The sequence below is a fragment of the Barbus barbus genome, assembly GCF_936440315.1.
Source record: "Barbus barbus genome assembly, chromosome: 24".
Lineage (NCBI taxonomy): Eukaryota > Metazoa > Chordata > Actinopteri > Cypriniformes > Cyprinidae > Barbus > Barbus barbus.
Genome location: NC_136752.1, coordinates 19,829,782 through 19,854,280, shown reverse-complemented (window position 1 = coordinate 19,854,280; position 24,499 = coordinate 19,829,782). Strand labels below are relative to the sequence as shown.

At 37.2% G+C, this 24,499-nt stretch overlaps 1 protein-coding gene across 4 annotated transcripts in view; it reads right to left on the bottom strand.

Annotated features, from left to right (window-relative positions):
• Window positions 1-24,499, bottom strand: part of LOC306843609 (sestrin-1-like) — a 47,498-nt gene that overhangs the window by 2,571 nt on the left and 20,428 nt on the right. For 2 of the 4 annotated variants that reach the window (XM_079375161.1, XM_079375163.1), the window contains 8 exons: window positions 2,852-2,917; window positions 2,470-2,670; window positions 2,205-2,387; window positions 1,164-1,394; window positions 846-993; window positions 650-759; window positions 360-550; window positions 84-228 (listed from right to left, as the gene is read on the bottom strand). In XM_079375161.1, the coding sequence (XP_079231287.1) occupies window positions 84-228; window positions 360-550; window positions 650-759; window positions 846-993; window positions 1,164-1,394; window positions 2,205-2,387; window positions 2,470-2,670; window positions 2,852-2,917 (1,275 nt within the window). Of the gene's footprint in view, window positions 1-83; window positions 229-359; window positions 551-649; window positions 760-845; window positions 994-1,163; window positions 1,395-2,204; window positions 2,388-2,469; window positions 2,671-2,851; window positions 2,918-3,740; window positions 3,976-22,938; window positions 23,046-24,499 lie in introns of those variants that run through there. The other 2 variants (XM_079375164.1, XM_079375162.1) reach the window with 2 other exon arrangements.

Here is a 24,499-nt window from a genome sequence, read left to right as displayed (position 1 = left end):
TCATTGTTAGCTCAAACTGAAATGATTTAACCTTTAAAAATAACCTGTTGTCTGTTCATTTTTAGGTCTGAAGTGCTTCTTACTTTCTCAGAGTGCTGGAACTGCCTCCAGAAGCTGTCGTACATCCTCTTAGTGATCTTCTCTGGAGTGCGCACCATAGTTTTGATGTAGACTTTAAAACTGCGGTCTAGCAGTTGGTTAATTTCTCCATAATCATAATCATCGTACCTGTCGTGTAATAGAGAAAGAAAGATACCTCAACAATATGATTTAAATAACTAAATACAAATAAAATAACAATAACAGCTAATATCTAAATAATGTCTAAAGAAATCTAAATAAAAAGTGGAGAGACTTACCGAATCCCGAACATGCAGTGGATGTAGTTCCAGATGGCACGACGAAGCATGGAAGTGTCCACACCCTGGTGTGTCGCCATTGTGTTGTACGTCAGATTGTATGCGATCTGGAACTTTTCATCCAGAAGCTGTCCAAAATCCGGATACAGCCGATTTACAAGCGAAAAGCCATGATCTTCCCAACTATAGTCCTGTCAAGGGCAGAAAATATCATATTTTTGTTATTTTAGTCCTCCATTTTCTTTTGACTACCAACGGCAACAAGCAAGACAATGTGACTTTCTTCTCACCTGCACTCTGAGAGTGGGTACATGTTCTCTTCTGTAGAAGTCCTTGTAGCCATAACTAGGGTCTTCGAAGTGTCTTGAAACATCTCTGGATGGTACACACTCCTCATCCTCTGTTGACCAAACATATTGTTTTAATACAAGTCATCCTGGAACTGTTTAGAACTGTTGTCTAAAAAAAAAAAAAAAATCCACTAACCTGAGGTGACCACCAGCATGCTCTCGGTCTTCTCCCTCTCAAAACGAGTGGCCATTTCCTCCTGGCTGGCTTCCTCTTCGTCATGACATTCCTGGAGCTGCTTCATCTTCTCCATCAGCACTTCCACCTCACCAGACAACTCAGACACCTAAACACACACATAGAGGAATCAAGGTCATCACAAGTTTATGTAAACTCTATAGTTAGGAATTTGAACCTTGCACTCCATGCATTCCACAGATCTCTTTTCAGGACCACTGGATGGAAGACTAGCAAATATTAGAAAATCTTCTTTGATTACATTTCCCTTAGTCTCACCTGCTGGTTCCCAAACATCTCCTCGAGGGTACCATTGCCATTGGCAATGTCACAAACGCAGTAACCACTGAGCGAGGGCGGCCTGAACGTATGTCCTCCATCTGTGTGGATGTCAGGGTTGATGCCGCAACCAAACGTAAAGGAGGCCAGAGAGTGATAGAGTGTGAGTAGCACCACAACATGGATCAGCTCGGCCAGCGACCAGCTGTGCTCCTCTGCCTTCAGTAGACGCTGTTACAAAAAAAATATAATAGTGTCCACAACAAAGAGAAGGACAAAGATTTGAAAAATGTAATTCCTAGAAATGCACTCTTGGTATTCGTGTTGGTTTCAGGTGGTTTTGAAAAACTTTTTCAAGAAAAGGTTTCAGTTTAATGACTCATGTCGTAACAATCAAGTAAAAAGTAATGGCATGCTTTCCATACCCAGGGAATGCAACTTATTTACTGTTTTCAAAGACCTTTCTTTACAAATATTATGAATTATATTATAACACATTATAACATTTTCAAATATTAAGCTGTGAAACTATTTTTTTCTCCAAAGGAACATTACACCAAACTATTAAATACAACTTTCTATTCAAGAATTTCAGTCTTTTAATGAGACTTTTTTTCTTTTTAATTATGATATTAGTACAGATGTTTCTACCGGACATATCCAATATACAATATCCAAACAAATATTTATTCAGAAACTAACATGCTTTTAATTTATGGAATTTAATCCACATGTTTTTTATAAATTGGCATACTTTTAATTCAATTCATACTTCATACTTATCATAGAATAGGACCATTCAAATCACTGTATGTACTTTTAAATAAATGATCAGATTTGCCACAAAAACACAGCACCATATAAAAGGCACGTATTATTATAATTCCATTACAACTAATAAAATTCATATCTACTGAAACCAGACTGACCTAATATCTAATAGTTGTCTCTAACAGCATTATAAAACTTCTTTGCGCTTGTTAGAGTTGCGTAACAGCTGTAGGCAAGTATCCTTGAGTGACTGTGAGGTTGAAGTTATACCTCAATGTGCTCTTTGGTGAGCAGCCACGGGCGATGGGCCAGGATCTTATTGAGCTCCCCAAGAGCCTGCAACTTCTGTGGGGCTTCTTCCAGACCATTCAACCACTTTGGATCTCCTCCGACCTGCAGGAAATCATTCACATGCAGGTTGACCAGATACGTGCACTGGTGCCTGGCAGCAGCCTGTTGAATACAAATACGCATTTAGAAAAATCTATCAATGAGATTTTTGAGTTGCATACAAAAATACAGTCTGGAATCTCACCATTATCCCAATGTAATGTCTGCAGTGCAGAGACAATGGACCGTCCATCTGAAGCAGGTAATGCTGTGTCTTAAGAAAGCTCTCCAGATAGTGAGGATGGAACCCCATCACTAAGGAGATGTTGTCAAGGCGACCGAGCACTGCAAAGGCGTCCTCAAAAATCGACTGTATTCTTTCATCCAATTTACTGACTTGAAGTATCTGGGAAAACAGGGGAATAAAGATGAGGTAAACCTGGGGAATTCAGTACTGTTAAAATAGTTTCACTAGACTGTTATGATAAATGCTGTTAATGTCATAAAGGGTGCAATTTGTTGATTGAAATGTTTGGAATGAGATTCGTGCCAACTTTAAATCCAGCAGGGTTGATGTTAACACTAACCTCTTTCTCTAGTATGAATCTACTTGGTCCATTTCCCACCGGTCTGGGGATTCGCACTCCAACGTCCTAAAAAGATCAAACCCAATAACATGATTACATGATCGACGTAAATACCTGAGAGAAGCACTTGGCATGAAACTACGACTATTATATCTGAGAAATCCTAGCATCAGACTGAGAGCTCTTAAAAACAACATCCTTCCTCAGCTCAAATATCAATGGCTGGTTCTAGACATTTCTCTGGCATGGGCCAGAAAATAAATTCTTCATAATACATAACACAATACTTAATACAATTAGTAGCAACAGTCAGTCAGACCTTGAACATCATTCATCTGTTATTGACAGAAGCTGTCAAAGAGAATGATTCAAAGAGACAAAGAGAATGACTCAAATCTACCTAGATTCACTATGAACAAAAAGGTTGTCAGGGTTAGCAATATACCAGTGACTTAATCATGCCAAAATAGCTGACTCAGACAGGAATATACAAGCAATCCTTTAAAAATACATTATTTAATGCTATTAAACTTGACGCCGTAAGGAATTCAATCTGTTCCCTTGCAGCAACACACATCAGTTCCACACAATGGCAATCTTGCATATATGATTTTGGTGCGTTGCTTGAATGAAAAACAAAACAAAACAGCATTTAGACAATGTGACACTGACTTTAATACTGTCAGTCATTGCTAAAAGACGAATGTCTATTGATCCGATGCCAGAAGACTGAGAAAAACAAGCCAGCAGTGTTCATGATGCAAGTACAAAGAACTGACTGCACTGCAGCAAACGGACTCAATAAACGGACAATATTTCAAATCAATGAAATAAGTAGACTAACAAAACAGGTTAACTAAAAGCACTAGAAAGCACTTCGCTTTCTTACCTTTTTACTAAGCCGCTCGCACTGTGTGCAAATTTTGAACAAGTCTGTCATGGTGAGAGAGGAGTTTTCAATAGTTTCATTAGATGCCGATGCGTGCCTCATATTGCGCTTTTCTGCTTCTAAATAAAAAATTAGAGCGACTATCCTGTTTTTGTTTTAGCTCCCGTTGTTCTTTGAGGCATTTGGTTACGCTACCCGTTCATATCAGCTGTTGAAGCTCCAGAGCAGAATACCCAGTCTTTCCTAGCCCTCTTGTGGTAAATAACAGGCTGTAAATATGACTGACAAGCCCAGTAGCCAATCGCGTTGCGAAAACAACCTACGCTGTCCAATCAACGCCAAAGAGGCGGGGTTAAAAGACACTTGCGCCTACAGGCGACTTAAAACGGTAGTTCACGGAAAAAATAAAATTCTGTCATCATTATACACTCCAACGTCGTTGAAAACCCCCTTTCATTAGTGAAAAGAACATGTTAGGAAGAACGATAGCCATTTATTGGAATTAAAGGTGCTATGAAACTTAACAGGGACCGTCTCACATTCTGTCTAACATTTCCTTTTGTTTCACACCAGAAATTCAGGCTTGGAAAAATATGAATGAAAGCAAACGACAGAATTTCATTTTGTGTGTGAGAACTAAACATTTAAAACGTTTTATTTATATATATAACTGATTTATATGGAAATTGTCTGCGAATTGTTGAGCTGATCTCAATGCACTTTTGATAGGGAGCTTTTCTTTGCTTTCAGAGGTATGACTGAAAAAGCTTTCTAATGTTGGTTAATACTTGGTCTTCCAATAAACCTATTTACATAATCATGATTTGTCTAGTCTATATGACATTGCTACCTCCTGCCGTTCCAACTGCCCGGTGAAAGGGACAGATTTAAGTAGCCCAAGCAAGTGGGAGGGGATGTTTTTCCTTGAGCAAATGCGAACTGCAGTAAACAAGCCCCGCAATGTGAATGAGGATGACGGCATGAACTACAGTGAAAAACAAGCCAAGATCAATTCCTGCCGTCAGCTTTATATGCTCTACAGGAAACAAGTCAGGGCACCTAATAGATAAAGTGACGCTTTTGGCTCAGAGATTGATTATTTTCTAGGAAAAACAAAAAACAAAAACCTTCTACAGGTGCCTTGGTTTTCAAACGACTAAACTAAGAAAAAGTAATGTCAAGATGATGCAATGCACTTTAGAATTTTGTTCATACAGCTGAACTTCAATCTTACCAACATATTGAATGATTCACAACTAAAGCATAATGCATAAAGTCTTATATTTCCCTCGATATGTTGAAATGCACTATTGTAGAATATACTGTGGAGTAATAAAGCCTAACAAACATGAATTAAAGTCCTGTGCACGAGCAGAAGGCTGTGAAAGCGTATGGATTTGGCATCGCTCACGAGATGAAGAGTAGCTATTCAGCATGTTCATTGTGTCTGAAGGGACCGTCCTACATCGGGGGGCTGAGGGGGTGTAAACAGACCAGAGCAGGAGTCAGCACTCTCTCTGGTAATGGGGGTGGTTAACCAGGCCCACTGAGCCCTATGGCTCAGCAAACCTACAGAAGAGAATGGTCAGCGTTTGCCTTGCGCCCACCTCCCCCAGGGCACCCTTTCCTCTCTTTATTAAAAGAGCCATAACTATTATCTGAGAACAAACTTCAGGCTTTACTGTACCCACACCGTATCATAACATTGGGCTCAGCTGCTCAGTTGGTTATATCTATGTAAATAGTGAAGTGAAGTGACATTCAGCCAAGTATGGTGACCCATACTCGGAATTCGTGCTCTGCATTTAACCCATCCAACGTGCACACACACAGCAGTGAACACACACACACCGTGAACATACACCCGGAGCAGTGGGCAGCCATTTTATGCTGCAGCGCCCGGGGAAAACAAGTGGAAATACTCCATTCACATGTGAAAATGAACCTAAAACAACTACTAATAAAAGCTTTCAATACAATAAGCATGAATTTTGCTTTTAGAGCCATTTTAAGTAATCTTTCCAGTGTATTAATGAAGTCATTTAAGTGTCACACAAGAGGAACATGTCCAGACAAATGCATCTGATATACTTAGAAGAATATACAAATGCTCAAATTTCATTTTTTTGTACCAGTAAAACATGTTAAACAAGGAAATTATAATTGATGGAAGTTTCTTTTATTTCCGCATTTTCTTCACTTTTATCGATTTTACTAAAGCTAAAATATTTTGCCATATATATATATATATACCTCAAAACTACAACCTATTCTTCATTAAATATAACTCTAACTCACAATTCCAGCTATGGAGATATCTTTAGTATTTCCTCAAGTGTGAAAATCCATTCATTTAAGACTATATATATATATATATATATATATATATATATATATATATATATATGCTGCTTTCTTGGAGCTGTGAGAAAAACAGCCAACATCTGCCAATAACTCTGGCTCGGATCGTAACTTTCTGCCAGTGAAGTTATGTGTGAACACTTTCTGAGTAACAGGGTGTGTTTGTAGAAGTGCCTCTCTGTATGAATGTGTGTCTCTGCGCTGTTGTTTTTCTTGTACTGAACAAGCAGCCACACTAAAACCACAAGCCTTCGGATGTTCAACAAGTGGCAGAAAAGTTGCCTGACGCAGCCCTCGTCTGAACCAGTTCCATCCTGACCTATCAGAGAACGGGGGAAGAAAGAGCGAAAAAAACACAAAAGACAAGCCTAGCAACAGTAGTCAGCCAATCAGAGAGCAGAACAACAGTTTCAGGGTCCAATCTGTTTTTTTCACCCTCACTCCCCCACCGTAGTGCCTCTGAAAGAAAAAAGTAGTCTAACTTTGAAATGAAGTTGTTTCTCCGTCTATTTGATGACTAGGAGTGATATGTTTTTATGGCCGAATGTATCTTCTGCTCTGTATGCAAAAAAAGTGTTGCAAGCTGACTAAAGTCTTTGCAGCCTTGAACTTTAGACCATATGGTGTGACAATAAGCACAGTGTAAAAAATAATAATAAAAAAAGGGAAAGACATGCAGTAACCCACAATCCTCATTTACTGTTTTTGCAATTTGTCTGATTCATTCTGACACTGATTAAAGTCTTATTCAGCTTCTGTTAAACAAAGATCCTTTTAAAGTCAATATTGCAACAGGAAAGAGGAACATGCAAATAAACACTAATTCTGCAGTACACTGGGGTATTTCTTTCTCTTAGTTCCCAGTAATCATACAACTTTAGATTTTAGTCATTATCAACTCTTATATGCAAAAGGTCTTTTCATTTAAATGCATGTACCATTGACGCAGTCGTGACCTACCCGAACATGTCCCCATTGTTAAATAGATCAATGCAAGCATCCTATGTGTGACCAGTAAGAACTGCAAAAAGAGAGATAAAATGTCTTAAGGAATAGCATTAAAAATCTGTTGCTTTAATAATTCACTGCCATTCTAATTTGCTGGACAAATTATTTTAGACTAACATAGCATGGGCTCACTGGGTCAGTTATCTGTGCGCAGGGTCCAAAATATACAATGGTGAGAGAATAAAATTATATAGGATTATTTAACTTTTGTTTTTCTTGCATATTAGTATGAAAATGTGCAGGTTACTGTGACAGCATCAAAAACATCATAAACAAGTTGTCTAACTGTACAACAGCACCTGTCATAAAAACATAAAGCCGACACAACATGATCATAATATATTTGCACTGGATAATGCAAGAATATTCCACATTGAGGTAAAAGCCTTTGGAAGATGCAGAACTAAAATCGGAACTTTGACTTGAATTATTTGCATCGGTTAAATCAACAAGTGTCAAATTCTCATTCTCATTGTTTGATTTAATATTATACTACAGTTCCTTGAAGTTATCAAAAACTTGCAAGTAGCTCCATTTTATTTACTGGTCTTTTCGGTGTTAATTTGAGCCTTTTTTCTATATCTTCTGAGCGTGTGTCTTTGCCTGGCTGCGGCCAGTGAACTTGTTGCATTACAATGAGAGTTCAATGACTGTAGACTGTGCTCAGGCTCAATAGCTCTTTTCATGACACTAAACATATATCCATTCAACAGTGCTTTCCTCCATTATCAGATCCACCTTTCCTCTTGCTCTTTCATCCTTATATCCTCTATGTCACTGATCATTTCTCCCACCCAACTTCCCATGTTCCTCTCTCAGTCTAGTACTTGGATTCAGCTTGGGAATTCTGAGAACTGGACTGATTGGAGCAGCTCAGTCTTGCATCTGTCTTCCTGAAAGAGGTGCAGTCCGCTAGGAACAACGATACAAATGTACACTACACACACACACACACACACACACACACACACACACACATCCAGACAGTCAGAGGAAATGGCACTCCCAAAGCACAAACTACACAGCATGTTAGCACGCATATGCATTCACTCAGGACTCAACAATAAGGATTGCTTCTACCAGCCAACAGTTCAGATTTTCACTTGCCCTGACAAAATAATAATTAAATCATATTTAAAAAGTAAATGATAGGAACTATAACAATAAGTGTTTGAAATCAATCAGATGGATATATTTGGCCATTATATTGTGCTTCTCAGCTGAGAAATGTTTCTTGAGCACCAAATCAGCATATTATGATTTCTAAAGGATCACGTGACACTGAAGACTGTAACAGTTGCTGAAAATTCAGCTTCGCAATCACAGGAATACATTACATTTTAAAATATATTTTTATTTTTTAGTTTTATAGCTTTAATTTTACGCAATAATCAAATAAATGAAACCTTTATAAACATAAGAGACTTCTTTCAAAAAATATTTAAAATCTTACAGACCCAAAATCTTTTACAGTACACCCTCTCACAAACACAACTTATATACAGTGGCAAATATACAGAGTCAAAAATACACATCAAACGTGTTATCTGCAAACAAATGAAGAAAGTATTTTCTCAGAGCTAACTTTACTTCTTCTAGTCACTACTGTAGTTATCTTTAGCTGGAATCAAGGTAATTTTTAGTGGATGTTAAAAGTGAGTTCACCTTAGGTTCACACAGCAGTTTTTGCTGAGTAATCACATGTAGTTTTGCAGACAGTGTCACAACCAGATACTAAAGTGTCCAGATGCTATTATTTTGAACAATATAACCATTGTTTTCTCATTTAACAAACCTCTTTTTGTGAAATATTATACATGAAAAGTGTGCCTGTGGAATATTTATTTCCAACAAATCCCATTTAGTATGACATTTCTTTATTTAAATCAATGACATTCAGACATTTAAAGTCTGGCTTAAGTGTCCAAATTCTGTTTTTAGGGCCAGTGTCTCTCTATTCTGTCTCGTTCTCCCTCTCTTGCTGTATAGTTGCAGATCTGCTGCTTGTTTTGCACGTGAGGAAGCCAAAGTTCCCATGGATGTTATGTTAATGGGGAGTGTTCGCAGCTGTTAAAATACAGGGGGTATAGCACACACACAATCTAATGTGTATATTTCTAACAATGTAAATAACGGTAAGAACCTCTTCTTCAGCTCAATACAAAACAGTGCTATAGAATTAATGATTGTCCCTTATCATCTGATGTGAACCATAAGCAGAATTTGCTTTATAACAGCAATGATCAATACAAATGGTTTAGTGGTCAAGACTGATAAAAATGTGTGGTTTACTGAAAGTTTTCCTGCATTAACCCTTGATTAAACTTTCATGTAATTATGATGTTTAATAAAATAGGTCCAATATATGGTGAGTCATTACCACCCCCTGTAAATAAGTATTGCTTGATTATGTCTAGCATGCCTGCCTGATCTGCCAACCTATGACATCTTACGTAACCAGTCTTGGAACAAAACAATAATGGTGTCATTGAACTTACGGTTGATTCAGCATCTATCATACAACATCAAACCTGAGGATAAGGACTCTAAACATGACATATTCAATCCACTGGGGGCAGGACAGCAGATATGGGAATGATAGGATAAACTGGTGACATATGCTAATAAATATCAAGTCATTTGCGATTACAACTCTTATGAATACTGTTATGATGTAAATACTTCCATATCCATAAACAGCCTGACCTTCCATTATACAAGAAAGTTACCTATAAAATCCCAAGAACATTAAATGAAAACAATTTCAAAATATCTTAAAGGGGTCCTATTCTGCCTTTTCACTTTTTGAATTTTAGTCAGTGTGTAGTGTGCATGTTTGGGCATAAAACGATCTACAAAGTTACAAATCTCAAAGTCCACTCCAAAGGGAGATATTTCGTTTAAAAAAAATCCCTTTTCAAGAACTACAACGAACCGCTCGTTCGGACTACAAAGTTGTTTTCCTGTATTTGTGATATCACAAATTGTAAATCCCACCTACGGAAATTTGAATGGTTGGCTGGTGGGGAGAACGCTTGGTTGAGCACTGCACGTTTCAAAATCGAAACCCGGTGCGGGTGTTGTTATATCACTGTATTTCTGATGGAAACCAACTGTTTTCAGAAAATTTTGGATTTCATTTTCTGTTTTGTGTACAGCGTTACTGGGGAAATCTCAATCTCTCCTGCTCCAACAGCGCCTCCAGCTGGCAGAGAATTAATTTGCATATATATGCCGCCACAAATAGTTAAAATCTGTGGGACTATGGTATAAATAAATTCAACTGTATAACAGTTTCAGTGCTATTCATGTCATAATGTTAGAAATAAAGAACAATAAACATAATACATATTACCGTTGCACTTATCTGTGCATAGTCAATGCAGTTATTTTTAAGCTGTTGTTGACATCTTATCTAAAACATGATTTAGCCAAAAAAAACAACAACAAAAACATTACCACTTTAATATGTCTTACAATATCCGTGCGTGCAACGGTTCTACGTGATTCTCTTGTTCAATATTCTTGAGGTCTGAATAGATATTGCCGTCTAAGCTGTTCTCCAATCACAACGCACTGGGACAGCTAACCAATCACAACACATTTTGTTTTTCAGAAGGCGGGCCTTCATCAAACCCGGAACTAATCGAGCCGTTTGCGCCAGGCTGGGGAGAAAGGTATTGTAATAATGTAAATTATGTGAAAAATAATGTGATTTTCGAACCACCAAGCATGAGAGCATGTTCTAGTACACCCCCAAAACAAAATCAAGACTTTGTAAAAGAGCATAATAGGACCCCTTTAATGGTCGAGTAAATAACCCTCCTTGTCTTCTATTTCATTCCATACAAAAAAGTATCAATACAACTAATAAATAGTAGATTTTTCTTAATAACAATCAATAAAAAGGACTATTTTATGCCAAATATGTGTGTGCCATGTATGCATATTAAACATAAAAGGAATATTCTGTTATAATGTCATTCTAGGTGTTTTTTTATATATATAGTGGAAGTCAATAGTCACCAAAACTATTTGGATACCAACATTCTTCAAAATATAATTTTTCTGTGTTCTGCAGAGGAAAGTAAGTCTTACAGATTTGGAATTACATGAGAGTGAAAAAAAAAAAAGACAGAATTTAATTTTTGGGTGAATTTTCAATTTAAGTAACAGTCCATGTAGAATGTTCCAAATCAGGTTCCATTTCAGTTAGGCCGCGTATCCACCAAAGCGTTTTTTCCCAAGGCTGGTGTATTTTTTCAATTGTTTTAAATGGGAGCGCCGCGTTTTTTAAAACGCCAGGAGCGTGCCGAGCGCTGAGCGTCTTTTTCGCGCTAAGCTCTGGGGCGTTTTTTTCTCGGCACTGAGAGTTGAAGAATGTTCAACTTTGGATAAAACGCTGCGCTCATCACTGTCACTTTCTAGTCAGCCAACCAATCAGAGTGAAAGAGGGGCGGGACTACCGACTGTACTACAGCTGAACAACAATGGAGAAGTTAATATTGCTTGTCTCCGAGTATTTATTTTCTTTACTAGATCGAATTGCCGGACTACCATAATATTGTTATGAAAAATAATGATTGGAGAAACATTTCATTCGCGACGCGTCTGCCATGTTTCAAATCATAGCAACCACAACGTCTCAACGGTAAAAATAACGCTGCGCTCTCAATCGCTTTTCAGCAGAGCGCCTGGCTTTTTCAGCTGGCTAAAAACGCTTTGGTGGACACGCGGCCACGCCTTTTATCCAAAGTTGAACATTCTTCAACTCTTGGCGCTCCCATTTAGAACAATTGAAAAATATGCCAGCCTCGGGAAAAAACGCTTTGGTGGACACGCGGCCTAATGTTGAGTTCACACTGCATGATTTTAGTCCGATTTTTCACTCGCCGACAGGTTTTGATAAATCGCAGACAAATGCCCGAGATCGGAGGCAAATCGGTGCTCGTTCACGTGAGTGACAATCACGCAGTGTGAATTATCAAAGACGCGATCTGAAGGAATTGCCGACACGCCACCCGCAAAATATTTGGCATATTAAATATCTGAAGCTGTCGGCGATTCACAATCACGCTGTGTGCAATGATTTCTGACTGAAAACTACATTGACGATGACCTTCAGCCAAAGAGAGACAAAGATACAGGGCAGAGGGAAGTTCGGGGTGGAGTTATAGACCAGAATATCAGTATTTTAATAGATATATGTACAATTATATCATACAGAAACAAGCACAAACATTTGCTTGACCAGCCGCAACATCAGCATTACTGCAAAATTATTTACCTCTCTTTGCAGAACACACAATCCCTGTTCCCTGCATCTCCCTACTGCATAATCAGTTTTTTTTTTATTATTATTATCTTGTAGCTGGAAATCAGCGCACAGACAATTTGCGGGCTATATTTTTTTAATACTTCCAGTCTCGCTGGAGAACTCCGGTCTGACGCACGCGGGTTCTCGCATTATTTCCTTATCACTTCTCGTGTGTGTTTTGCTATGAAACGTAGTTTGCGGATCAGACAGAGTTGTCGGCGATTCTTCCTATTGTGAAATCGTGCAATGTGAAACCCCCTGTCGCCGATCCATCGTGCAATGTGAAAACAGCAGTGACTGAATGCTACCCCAGATAGTCATGCAGTGTGAAAACAACGGTGATCCGACGAGTTTGAAAATCGTGAAGTGTGAACTCGGCATTAGAATGCTGACTCAGAATAGAAGGCAGCTGCCCATGTATGTAAGTTTTGGAACAGACAGAGCCATTGATTTAGACTGATATAGATCTGAAATTCATGAGAACTGTTTGCTTGCAATAGTAAAGAGGAAACGCATTAACAGCCTGACAATATTGCAGCAACATAAGCTCCTGTTAGAAAGCTCCGGTGAACTAATTTCACTCTGCGTGTCCTCTTTCTTCATCAATATCAGATGAGGCCCAAGCACAACCGGACGGTCAAACAAAACCACCTAGGCCTGGGCCTCAGGCCATGCCACAGTCAGTATGAAACCACTAAATATTTTATTGTTTATGAAAGACCAGCAGAGACTGTATGCTTCTTGATTTCCCCTCCCCAGCTGTAGAAATTTCCTTCCTTGAAAAAAGGAAATAATTTACAAGCACTAAAAACCAATGCACACGACACTTTCTTGAGAGGTAATGTAATTAGGATCTGTTTAATGCAATATACTAGATAACACAAATAAACAACATCTCTCTCTCTCTTCCTCATTTTAGAGCAAATGACACAGAAAACCTGCGAGATCTTCAGAACACAGTGCAGTTTGAGCACATTTTCATTGAAATTGTGCAAGTACACAAACATGCATACTAGCCAGAAGTTATAAGTCAGTCACTTATGTACATATATCAACATATCAGGGTAAGCAGGTTCACAGTCTTTGGTTATTATGTGTGCTTTTTTGAATGATCCTATATGTTCTAGAGACTCCACCCAAACATGCTCACCTGTGCAACACTGTTTGCTGAGCAGTTAATTAACTATGGACCCAATGCAAGTTATAATACATTTGTCACACTGCACATTATCATATATATAATTGACAATCAATTGTTGAAGCTATTAAGGTGTGCTGACCCAAAAATGTTTTTAAAACCTGGGCCAAGTTTAAACCAGTATCCAGGCATCACAGCTGGCAAAGGGGCATGTCTGACTTTGACATGCATACTGTATATTGCCATTATTATGTTTTATTGCTGGTCTTCAATGATAATGTCAAGTTACTTTAATGTATTTGCACCAAAAAATGATAAGAATTTATGCTGATATCGTCCAAAACCACACTTTGCCAGGGGTGTTTCCAAACTTTTGGAGAGCAGTGTACATATATATATATATATACACATACATATGATATTAAAATATATATATAATTTTGATAAAATAGTGTTTTAATATCTGCCATTTATTGGTCCTCTACCATAACATTAAATAATTTATATATAGTTAAATAAAAAGTAAATAAACCAATAATACATATCATTAAATCACTAATTAAAATAATTACTCATTTGAAAAAAAAATAAAAAATCTAGATAAACTAGACAACCTCATATCTGCCATCTATATTTAGAAAGAGAAGAAACATCTTTACTAAAAGTCATGTTTGACAGCATGATAGGATGATAGCTACTTTTTGCCCAGACACACTTAAACTCACATATTCTAGTCGATGCTTTCGAAACCACTTCTTCTCTTTTTAAGTACAGCAAAATAACTGTTGTTCTACTGCTATGAGCTTGAAAAGAGAGAAGGAGGTAAGGAAAATGGTTATTTATGAAGACAAAATGAGGAAGTGTGCCAAAAATTCCCCCTAAACACCCACACTACCCCCTCCCGACTCATTCTTTCTTATCCTTCCATACGAGAGAAGAGGAGAAACAGGTTCTGCAGACTAGCAGCTCGCTGACTGAATAACATGTTGCTAAACTGAGACAGACAGAGAAAGAGGGGGGAAAGCAGCATGATAAATCATTGACAGACTCATAAACTGAACAACATGTCAGGAAAATACTATAAATGATTCAAATTAACTGTAACTGCATTGAACCGGTATGTTCGTCATACTGAACAGGACACAGAGAGAAATGTATGGGGTAGACATGAGCCAAAACTCTGAATGCCAGAGAAGTGTTAAACTTGGTTCTGGACATGCTTTCGCAATGAATATAATGAGAACAAATTATGTCCTGCTCCCCTTCATGAATACATTGGCTTCATACACATGGCCGTCTGTTAGAGAGCCCACGTTAGAGGAGCCATATGGTCAGCAGCAGGAAAGACTAGACTTGTCAAGCAACGGCCAAATTAAACTATATACAAACACAGCTCCTCTACAGAAGATAGAATCTGTGAGGAAGCAAATCTAACTGTAACAAACTGCCATGGAAGCAAACAAGTAGCAGCAGTGGAGAATACACATTCAAACTAGCCTGGCTCATGAATTTTAGTGATATATATATACACGCACACACACACACACACACACACACACACACACACACACACACACACACTACATGTCATGAAAATCTCTCCAATTCATAATTACTAGCTGCAGAATTTTGATTGGCACCTGGTTGACTTTTTTGTTGCCGACTGATAATTGCAGGATGTCAAAAAAAGTATATCAAATTTCAACTCCCTACATAGTTAGATTTTTTTTTTCCATTTATAGCGCCACCTATGGGGGGTAACTTGATGAAATATAAAATGGTAGAACATATTTTTGCTACAAAAGTCTTATGATAACTTGATTTGGGGGGAAAATGATAAGAAAAGAAAATGTACACTACTATTTGAAAGTTTAGGGCTGATAAGATTTTTATTTTTGATCAATTACAGTTAATAATATTTATTAAAATGACTTATTTTAAAATATTTTAAAATGTAATTTATTCCTATGATGGCAAAGCATTATTCCAATCTTCAGTGTCATATGATCCTTCAGAAATCATTCTAATATGCTGATTTGTTGCTCAAGAAACATTTATTATTATTTGTTGTAAAAGGTTGTGATGTTATGGTCAATATTTTTGTGGACACCAGGACACTTTATCATCAGGATTCTTGGATAAATAGAAAGTTCAAAAGAATAGCATTTATTTTAAATAATTTGTAACATTATAAACATCTTTAGTCAAATTTGATTAATTGAATGCATTTTTGCTGAATAAAGTATTCATTTCTTTCAAAAATGGTACAGCTTTTGAACAATAGTGTAAATGTGCTTATTACAGCGAATTGGTATGTATCTGCAATTTATCTGACAGCCAAAGAGTTTTAGTGCAGAAAATGCAGAAGAAAAAAGATCAAGAAAATCATAGCAAACACTACAGGTATCATACAATAACTTTGGTGTTGGACCTCTAAAAACAACAGATAAAATGTGCAGATAAAGGCAAGAAAACAAGCAAGTCAATAAATATGCCCATCATGAAGGACTGTGTTTGGATTTCCAAATCTTTATCCTCTCAAATGTCTCCTCCTGAGCTTGAGGAATAGAAATAATAGCATGAAACAGTCATTGCTCTATTCATAACCTTTGTGTCGAGCTCAAGCAACCAGACTGTCTACAGTCCCGCACTGTCTAGGGAGACACAACTGTCCTATGGGATTCTCAGAGGAAATACTCACACAATGCAAACCCCCTTGCAAACACAAACACACACACACACGTATTTAATGATCCACTAGCATAATGCTTTAAACAAGAGCAGCTATCCATTCGAAGGACATCTAAGACAGCAAACACCTGTGACTACATGACTTGCCCAACAGTTAACACCCCAAAGGCTCATGGGTACTTCAAATTAAAGCTAAAATTCTAAATCGAGCATTCTGACCAAAAACATGCAGCAGCAATTCCAGTGAGAGGAAGAAAACTTAAAAAAAATAAAACTAGGTGAAAAGTCATCTAAAGAGAACGACTGAAGAAAGGTTGGGAAAGAAAGAGGGAAAGAACTACTTGAGAAAAACAACTTAATTTCCTGTTGATAACCTAAATACTTAAAGAGTGTGAAAGCTTGGATTAGTTTGGAAAAGTAGGGCTTGTCTGGTACTCTTTTTTTCCTGTAATAGGGCAATAACATTATATGATATTATTTACCTGAAAATTTTCTAGATAACGAGATTTGTTATTGAACGCAACAATGCACAGAGATTATAAAAGAATATTTTATTTTTCTTATGCAATGATTACAAATGTGCACACACACACATGGGTGTCAGAGTATGAATGGATGCACTGTCTGTAAAAAGGTTTCCTGCTAAAAAACAAGTTTTGTACTAGATAAAAAAAAACATGAGGTCTGTGGTGTGTGTGGAGAGAGAGAAAGAGCGAGAGAGAGAGAGGGAAAGCAAATCTTTATTTTAAGGCAAGGCAGAATATATTTTTGCCACTTTCTTTTACTTATCTATTAATTTTCACCTTCCTCATCTCACCCTTTCACCCTGACCCTATAGAGGTTCTGCACACTTGAGGTGTGATCTTGTTCTCTTGTTTTGTCAATGGGACAATAGTTGGAATGTGACATGTAGAAGGCATTAGTCAATGTATACTCACAGTATTGTTTACTCATCCTGTGTTGCTTAACTCTGCGTCAAAGAAATAAGCATGTGTTTTTTATAATGTTAATTTTATCTTGATGCCAACAGAATTAACACTGTACACATATGGCACAGAAATAGATATTTTTGTGGCCAAATGCATATTCTAATACATGCTAAATATAGCTAAATATGTTGTAAACAGAACAGCTTAAATATTTATTTTAAACTGAAAATATATTTAGTTTGAACCTTCAAATGGCAAAATATATTCTAAACACACTTCAAGGGGAAAGAAAATACATTTCAAGTCTTAAAATTCATAAAAACACAGCCTTAAAACATTTGAAAATATAGATTTATTTAGCCTGAACATTTTTTTTAAATTATGTGTCATCCATCGATTTTTGTAACCAAAAACTTTTTGGCTACCTGTTGCATATTTCTAAATATAGACATGGGCTAAAAACCACAAACTGCAATTTAGATTTGATGGGTTCTTTGAACTACTCTACAGTATTGTGTGTGTGTGTGTGTGTGTGTGTGTGTGTGTGTGTGTGCATGTGTTTACATACAGTAGCGCCTACTGTGGTGGCCCGAGAGGTGCCCTTGCAGAAAACAAACACTGATCACATTGCCAGCAGATAAACTGTGTGCATGTCAGCACAAATCCACACAGCATCAATTCTGGTCCTTTTCTGACATTCCAGCATGGACATTCATTTATAGATCATCAGATGACAGATGACCTTTCAAAACAAATTCAGGAAAGTCACAGGATTTTCATTAACATAATGCAATAATCTGTTGTTTTAAGAGGCAAAATAAGGATGAGCGTAATTTATCCAAGTCCTGCTCCTCTCCCCCTTTTTCACTGCCTTTCTAATGGAGTTCTTTTCAAATTGTTCTCAGAGAGTTGTGAAAGCCTCTCAAATACAGTGGGGTGATTGAGGAGTGTAACTTGTATACTGGAGTACCTACTCAGGGCTCAAAAACAGGGATGGTCTGATGGCCCAGAGCCACTGTGAAAGTCACTTGCCTTGTTGGTACATTCACTCACTGCTATTGCTAAATTGATGATAAAATAATTATGAAATTAAATAAAATTAAATAATCATCATGAGAATTTATTTGTTCTGAGGCCTCTGAAAATATATGTAGGCAAGGTAAGTACATATCAGAACTAATGGCCCATAAAAAAATCCTTATTGTTGAGCCCAGCTCCCTTTCATTACCCCCTTCTCTGTCTCCATGTTTCTTTCTCTGTGATCCTCTTTTTGTTCCATTGTCTCCCTGATGTCCCATCTTCCTGCCTTGCAGTCTCTCTCAGTGGGCCTGTGTTGTGCTTGATATATGATGGCCAGCAACAGATGCATGAAGGCCTAATTATCTATAAGTAATACCACTTTACCGCAGAGACAGAGAGAAAGAAAAGAAAAACAGTGTGAGATGGACAAGGACATCAATTTTCTCTTTTTTGGCCCTCTGTCTGACTTATACTCGTGGTCTCACGCTTACTTTTCTGTATTTATTGCTCTATCTTGACTGTCAACTTTCCTTCTAACAGGCAAAAATCAAGGCTTTTGACAAAAAGCAGGGTCTAAAACCTGAGACTTGAACAATATTAGCCAGAAGATGATTCAGTAGCACAGACTGATTGCAATAATTCGCTGTCACAGTGACTCTAGTCTAGTGGTTTGTATTTGTTTGTGCAATAACAGGACAAGTATGTAACAACCTTTCACCTGAATGGCAGTTTTATTATTTATTTAAAAGTTTTTTTGTTTGTTTTTTCCCTGTGGAAGAGCCATATTCGGAATGACAGTTTTAATGTTCTCGATAGTTTAGCAACCTTGATGACCCCAAAAAACAACATTCTACAACAGGAGCTTCAAGCCAAATTTCTACGTCACCTCAGATAACAGATAACACAGACCAGATATTGCCGGATTCACAAAGGACAGACCTGCTCATACATATAACAAGGACAAAACACACCATTTTAGTTGAATTCAGACAAATAAAAAATTGAATTGTACCTGTTAAGAGCATTGTTTATTTGTCTGCGTCGTTTTAACACTTTAGACTACCATGATCTAGCTTACAGTATTTTACATTACAAGGTTACATTAAATTGATTAAAAGTGACCTAAAGTAAAGATATTTATAAAGAAACATGAATCACAAATCTGAAAAAAAGTATCAATATTAAAAACACAACTCTTCTAAACACTGAAAACACCAAATTGAGCAACAAATCTGCATATTAGAATGATTTCTAAAGGATCATGTGACATAGAAGACTAATGGCTGCTGAAAATTCAACTTGGCCGTAAACTATTTTTTACGTTTGATCAAAATAGAAAACAGTTATCCATGTGCAAATGCAATATATGTATATATTAATTTTCTGTATATGAAATACACTGTAATATGAAGTCAAAATATAGATATATGAAACCTATTACAAACTGGACATATATCTACAAATATGTATGTTTATGTATGTGTGATATATTTTTGGACATAAATGTCCTTTACATTTATATCCACCCTAAAACCATCAATAGATATTAATATTATAAAATATGTATTTAAGACCCTTTATTTTTAATGTATTTAAAAAAGTACTACAAAAACATATAAACAAAGATTTTATTTGCATATATGTTGTTTTAAAAAAGTTGCATATATAAATGAAACATATATTGTTGACATATATAGCTACTACATATAATACCAAATAAAATCATCATATGGATATTATTAACACACAAATTTTACTATGGGGATTTTCTATGTCAAACTTAAATCTTCATCTATCCAGAGAATATAAAAAATGATTGCCTCAAAGAAAAATACATGGCAATATCACTCTTGATACAGAGCATTATATGTCAAATATTACAATTCTGTGTGGGTACTTTAAATTGTAATAATATTTCACAATATTTCTGTTGTCACTGTCTTTGATCGAAATAAGATGCAGGTTTTTGAGCAGCAACTTTTTAAAATTTGCCCTAAAGCAGGGGTGCACAAACTCGGTCCTGGAAGGCCGGTGTCCTGCAGATTTTGGCTCCAACTTGCCTCAACACACCTGCTGGGAAGTTACTAATATGCCTAGCAAGAGCTTGATTAGCTGGTTCAGTTGTGTTTAATTGGGGTTGGAGCTAAACTCAGCAGGACACCAGCCCTCCAGGACCGAGTTTGGGCACCCCTGCCCTAAACTAACTTCATTTTTAACTGCCTAATGTTACAGGAATACAGGAAAGACAAGAGAGACTGGCAGAGTTGCACGTCAACAAAGGCCTTGATCTTGCAGAAACCGACACGTCTGCTACAGTCTTACTTTTTCTCACACACATGTGCTTGAACCTTTAGCAGCTGTGGTCTGGACAGAGTCCGTGAGAGTGAGGTCAACTGACATCGCCCGCTGACTACACTCTCAAGCTTCTCATCTGACCATTTCTCGAAACGCAAGATTAGATTTGTAATTTCCAAAATACCCAATAATTGACACATGATCAATAATTGATTTAAAAAAAGAGAGGAGGAGAAGGAAGGAAGAAAGTTAATGAGAGGAGAGAAGAGGAGAGGAGGGCTTGCTGTCTCACAGCAGGAAGTCCGGAGACAAAGAGAACATGTAGCACCAGCTGCCATGATGACATCACTGCGGTAGTGACAGAGCTGTAAGGCGGCCTTTAGAGTTCTGGAGGGCCACTGGAGCGGAACCCAGAACGCCCTGTCCCCTTCTTACTCTATTTTCCACTAACAAAACACACAAAGCAATAAATCTTCTATTCCCATGGCAGAGAAAACATAATGCACCATCATTTCCGAGATGAGACAGTCTCAACGGTAACAGCACCTGTCACAAAAATGTGGAGACCCAATGTGATTAATGTTTTGGTGGTTTATGCAAGGAATATTCCACATATGTGTTGCCATATGGAGTTAAAAAGTTAATAGAAGACGTGCAAGCCATGACCGTCACTGATTTTTATTACAGTGGATGGTTTTTAATGCCTTTGGTTTGAATTGTGCAAATCACTTAATCAGCAAGGGTCAGATTACCATCCTTAAAATTAAATTTAAATAGTTTATTTTGATATGGCTTACTTGGTATGGTGACCCTTTCAGTAATAAAATAATCCATGTAATCTGTGGTTTTAATGTTTGGAATAAAAAATGCTACATGTGGTATCTTTAAAGGTCCCATGACATGCTGTTTTTTGGATGCTTTTATATAGGCCTAAGTGGTCCCTAGTACTGTATCTGAAGTCTTGTTCCCGAAATTCAGCCTTGGTGCAGAATTTCAGCCACTATGAGTCAGTCCCACAATGAGCTTTCCTTTGGACGTGCCATTTCTGTGTCTGTAGCTTTAAATGCTAATGAGGAGGAGCGAGGCGGGGCAAGAAAATATGTAAATGTGAACAGCTTTATTGGGCATTCAGTTGTATTACAGTATGTGACGGTTCATAGAGTAGAACAGATCTGAAGTGCCAAAAAACAATGCTTCGCTCATTTGCAAGCCATGATGTCTCTCGCTCGCCTCACACGGCCGTAGCTCATTTTCTCATGGGCGGGCAAAGCAGAGAAAGGGGAGGTAACCTTTATGACGACATAAAGGGAAAATTCCAGATTGGGCCATCTGAGCTTTCATTTTCTCAAAGGCGAAGCAGGATACCCAGGGCTCGCCATATCCTATCGCCATTTATAGCCACTGGGGGACCATAGTCAGGCTAAGGGAACTCATATTAATGTTAAAAAACCTCATAAAGTGATATTTTCATGCCATGGGACCTTTAAAAATCCTGTTCAGTTCAGTTCAGTTAATTTCCTTTATTGTCATTTACAGACATGAATTTAAGCAAGAATGCAATAATGTTTTGTATATGTTAAAAACACCAAAAGAGATAAGTAGAACAGCTACACTATTGTTCAGAAGTTTGGGTTCAGTAAGCTTTCTATTTTTTTATTTTTGAAAGAAATTAATACTTTCAGCAAAGACACATTAAATTTATTAAAAGTATCAGTAAAGACATTTATTATGTTACTGTCACACTAGAGTTGGAGTGATAAAAGGCGCACAACAAGGATTACAGATCCAAAAAGTTTTTAATAGGCTATACATCCATGGGAAAACAAGAGACCAAAAGCAATATATGCAATGTTAATAACCAGCAACTCAAAGAACAGAAAGGGGAGACTTTATACAAACACAAAAGAGGGAGTAAATGACTTAATCAACTAGACATAGGTAAACTAACTAACATAATCAAGGGGAAACAGAAACTGGGTCAATGATCAAAACAAGGCGGGAGAACAGTGAAACAGAGAAAACAGAAACAAAGTCTATAAACGTGACAGTTACAATGTTTGATTTTTTTATTTAAAACAAATGCTGTTATTTTGAACTTTCAATTCATCAAAGAATACTGAAAAAAGGTAGTGATATGGTTACCACAAACATATAAGCAGCACAGCACAGTTATAAACATTGATGCTGATGAGAAATGTATCTTGCGCACAAAATCAGCATGTTTGAATGATTTCTGAAGGATCATGCGACACTAAAGGCTGGAGTAATGGCTGCTAAAAATTCATTTTTGCCATTTTAAATTAAATTCAAATAGAAAGCTGCTATTTTAAATTGTACTAATATATTACAATATTACTGTTTTTACTGTATTTTACTGTATCAAATAAATTCAGCTTTGGTGAGCATCAAAGACTTTCAAAAACATAAAATCTTACTTACCCCAAACATTTGATCAGAACTGTATTTCTGAATAGTTCATGAAAAAGCTTGGATAATGGCACTAAGGCAGTGACCTCACATTGCCCCTTTACAGGATCTGAAACTGTGACAGACAGGAAGACCATCGTCCATTTTGATAATAGAGGATACACCGCACCCTTCAGCTCTTGACTCTACATCTTGCAAAGTAAAAGTGTCTCTTATGACAAATGTACATTTGGTCTGTGGTAATTATAGTTAAATATTAAATAACTTTCATACAAACAATAGAAGTCTGTGGTATGTCTAGATATCTAGGTAAAAGAGTGCGTGTGTGTGTGTGTGTGTGTGAGAGTGTGTGTGTGAGAGAGAGAGAGAGAGAGAGAGAGAGAGAGAGAGAGAGAGAGAGAGAGAGAAATTCTTTCTTTAGGTATCTGTTTACATTGGACAAATCACTGTTTTCAGAAGTATTAAAGTGCAGCTGTTGGAGACAGTGGGTAAAGGGGTAGAGAATAGTTAGTTTGAGAGCAGGTGTGTTTAGTTTGTATAACAGTAATCGCCATCAGTTGATTGTGTACGTGTAAGTATAGATGAACATAGTATCAGCTATGCCAAAACGTATCCCAGCAAAGGTTTGACTTAGCACCTAACTCCAATCCATCATACACACACACACACACACACACACACACACACACACACATTTATTTAGCTATGTAAATGAGTACATATCGTGTTATTTTCTAAATACATGTGTATATATTTGTATAAATTATTTTATGTATTTTATTCAACCTTAATTATAACCCTAAAATATTTTTGCCTTTTAACGATTTACAAAATGGCCCTCAGTATCAGTTTTCTCAGTATCACGCTGACAGACTTAAAAACAGAAAAATACTGATCTCTACCTAATTGACAGTGGCGAGTTCCTGCCGGCGAGTTTCTCACACAAAAGCCCTTTATGTGTGACATTACAGTAAATGCAAGAGGAATCCCTGTGGCAAGATTAGATAAGACACCAAGCAATGCGGGAACAGCCACACACACACACACACACAGATGCACATACCACAGAACACATGCACACACAAGTGTGCACAAACACACATGCACTTAGCAGTGGGCTCAAAAAGTCTGAAAACATGTTGAAATGTTTGTTAAATATTTTAATGAATGATACTGACCCTTTGTACAGATGGTCAGTTGTTCTTGCTTCTACTGAAGCACAAGATACTCTTTGGATCATTCTCAAATCATGCCAGATCACATGATCATTAGGTTTTACACAAACTTGTGTATTTTATGTAGCTCAAGTGATGCTATCATTAGAGAGAAAGGAGGACGCATTGAATATAAAATATATGAGGTGCTCCTAACTGGGCACTTCAGAAATGAAAGGTAGAAAGACTCATCAGCCTGCAGGAATACAACCACCGCTTGCAAACTACAGGATGTAGAATGTAACACTTTGATGTCAAGAGCACAAAAAATAACCTCTCTGTGGGCGTCACACACCGACAGACACAATGTCATAAGGGCAAGAGTGAGAGTCAGGTGTGCAACCTGGACGTTGAGCACA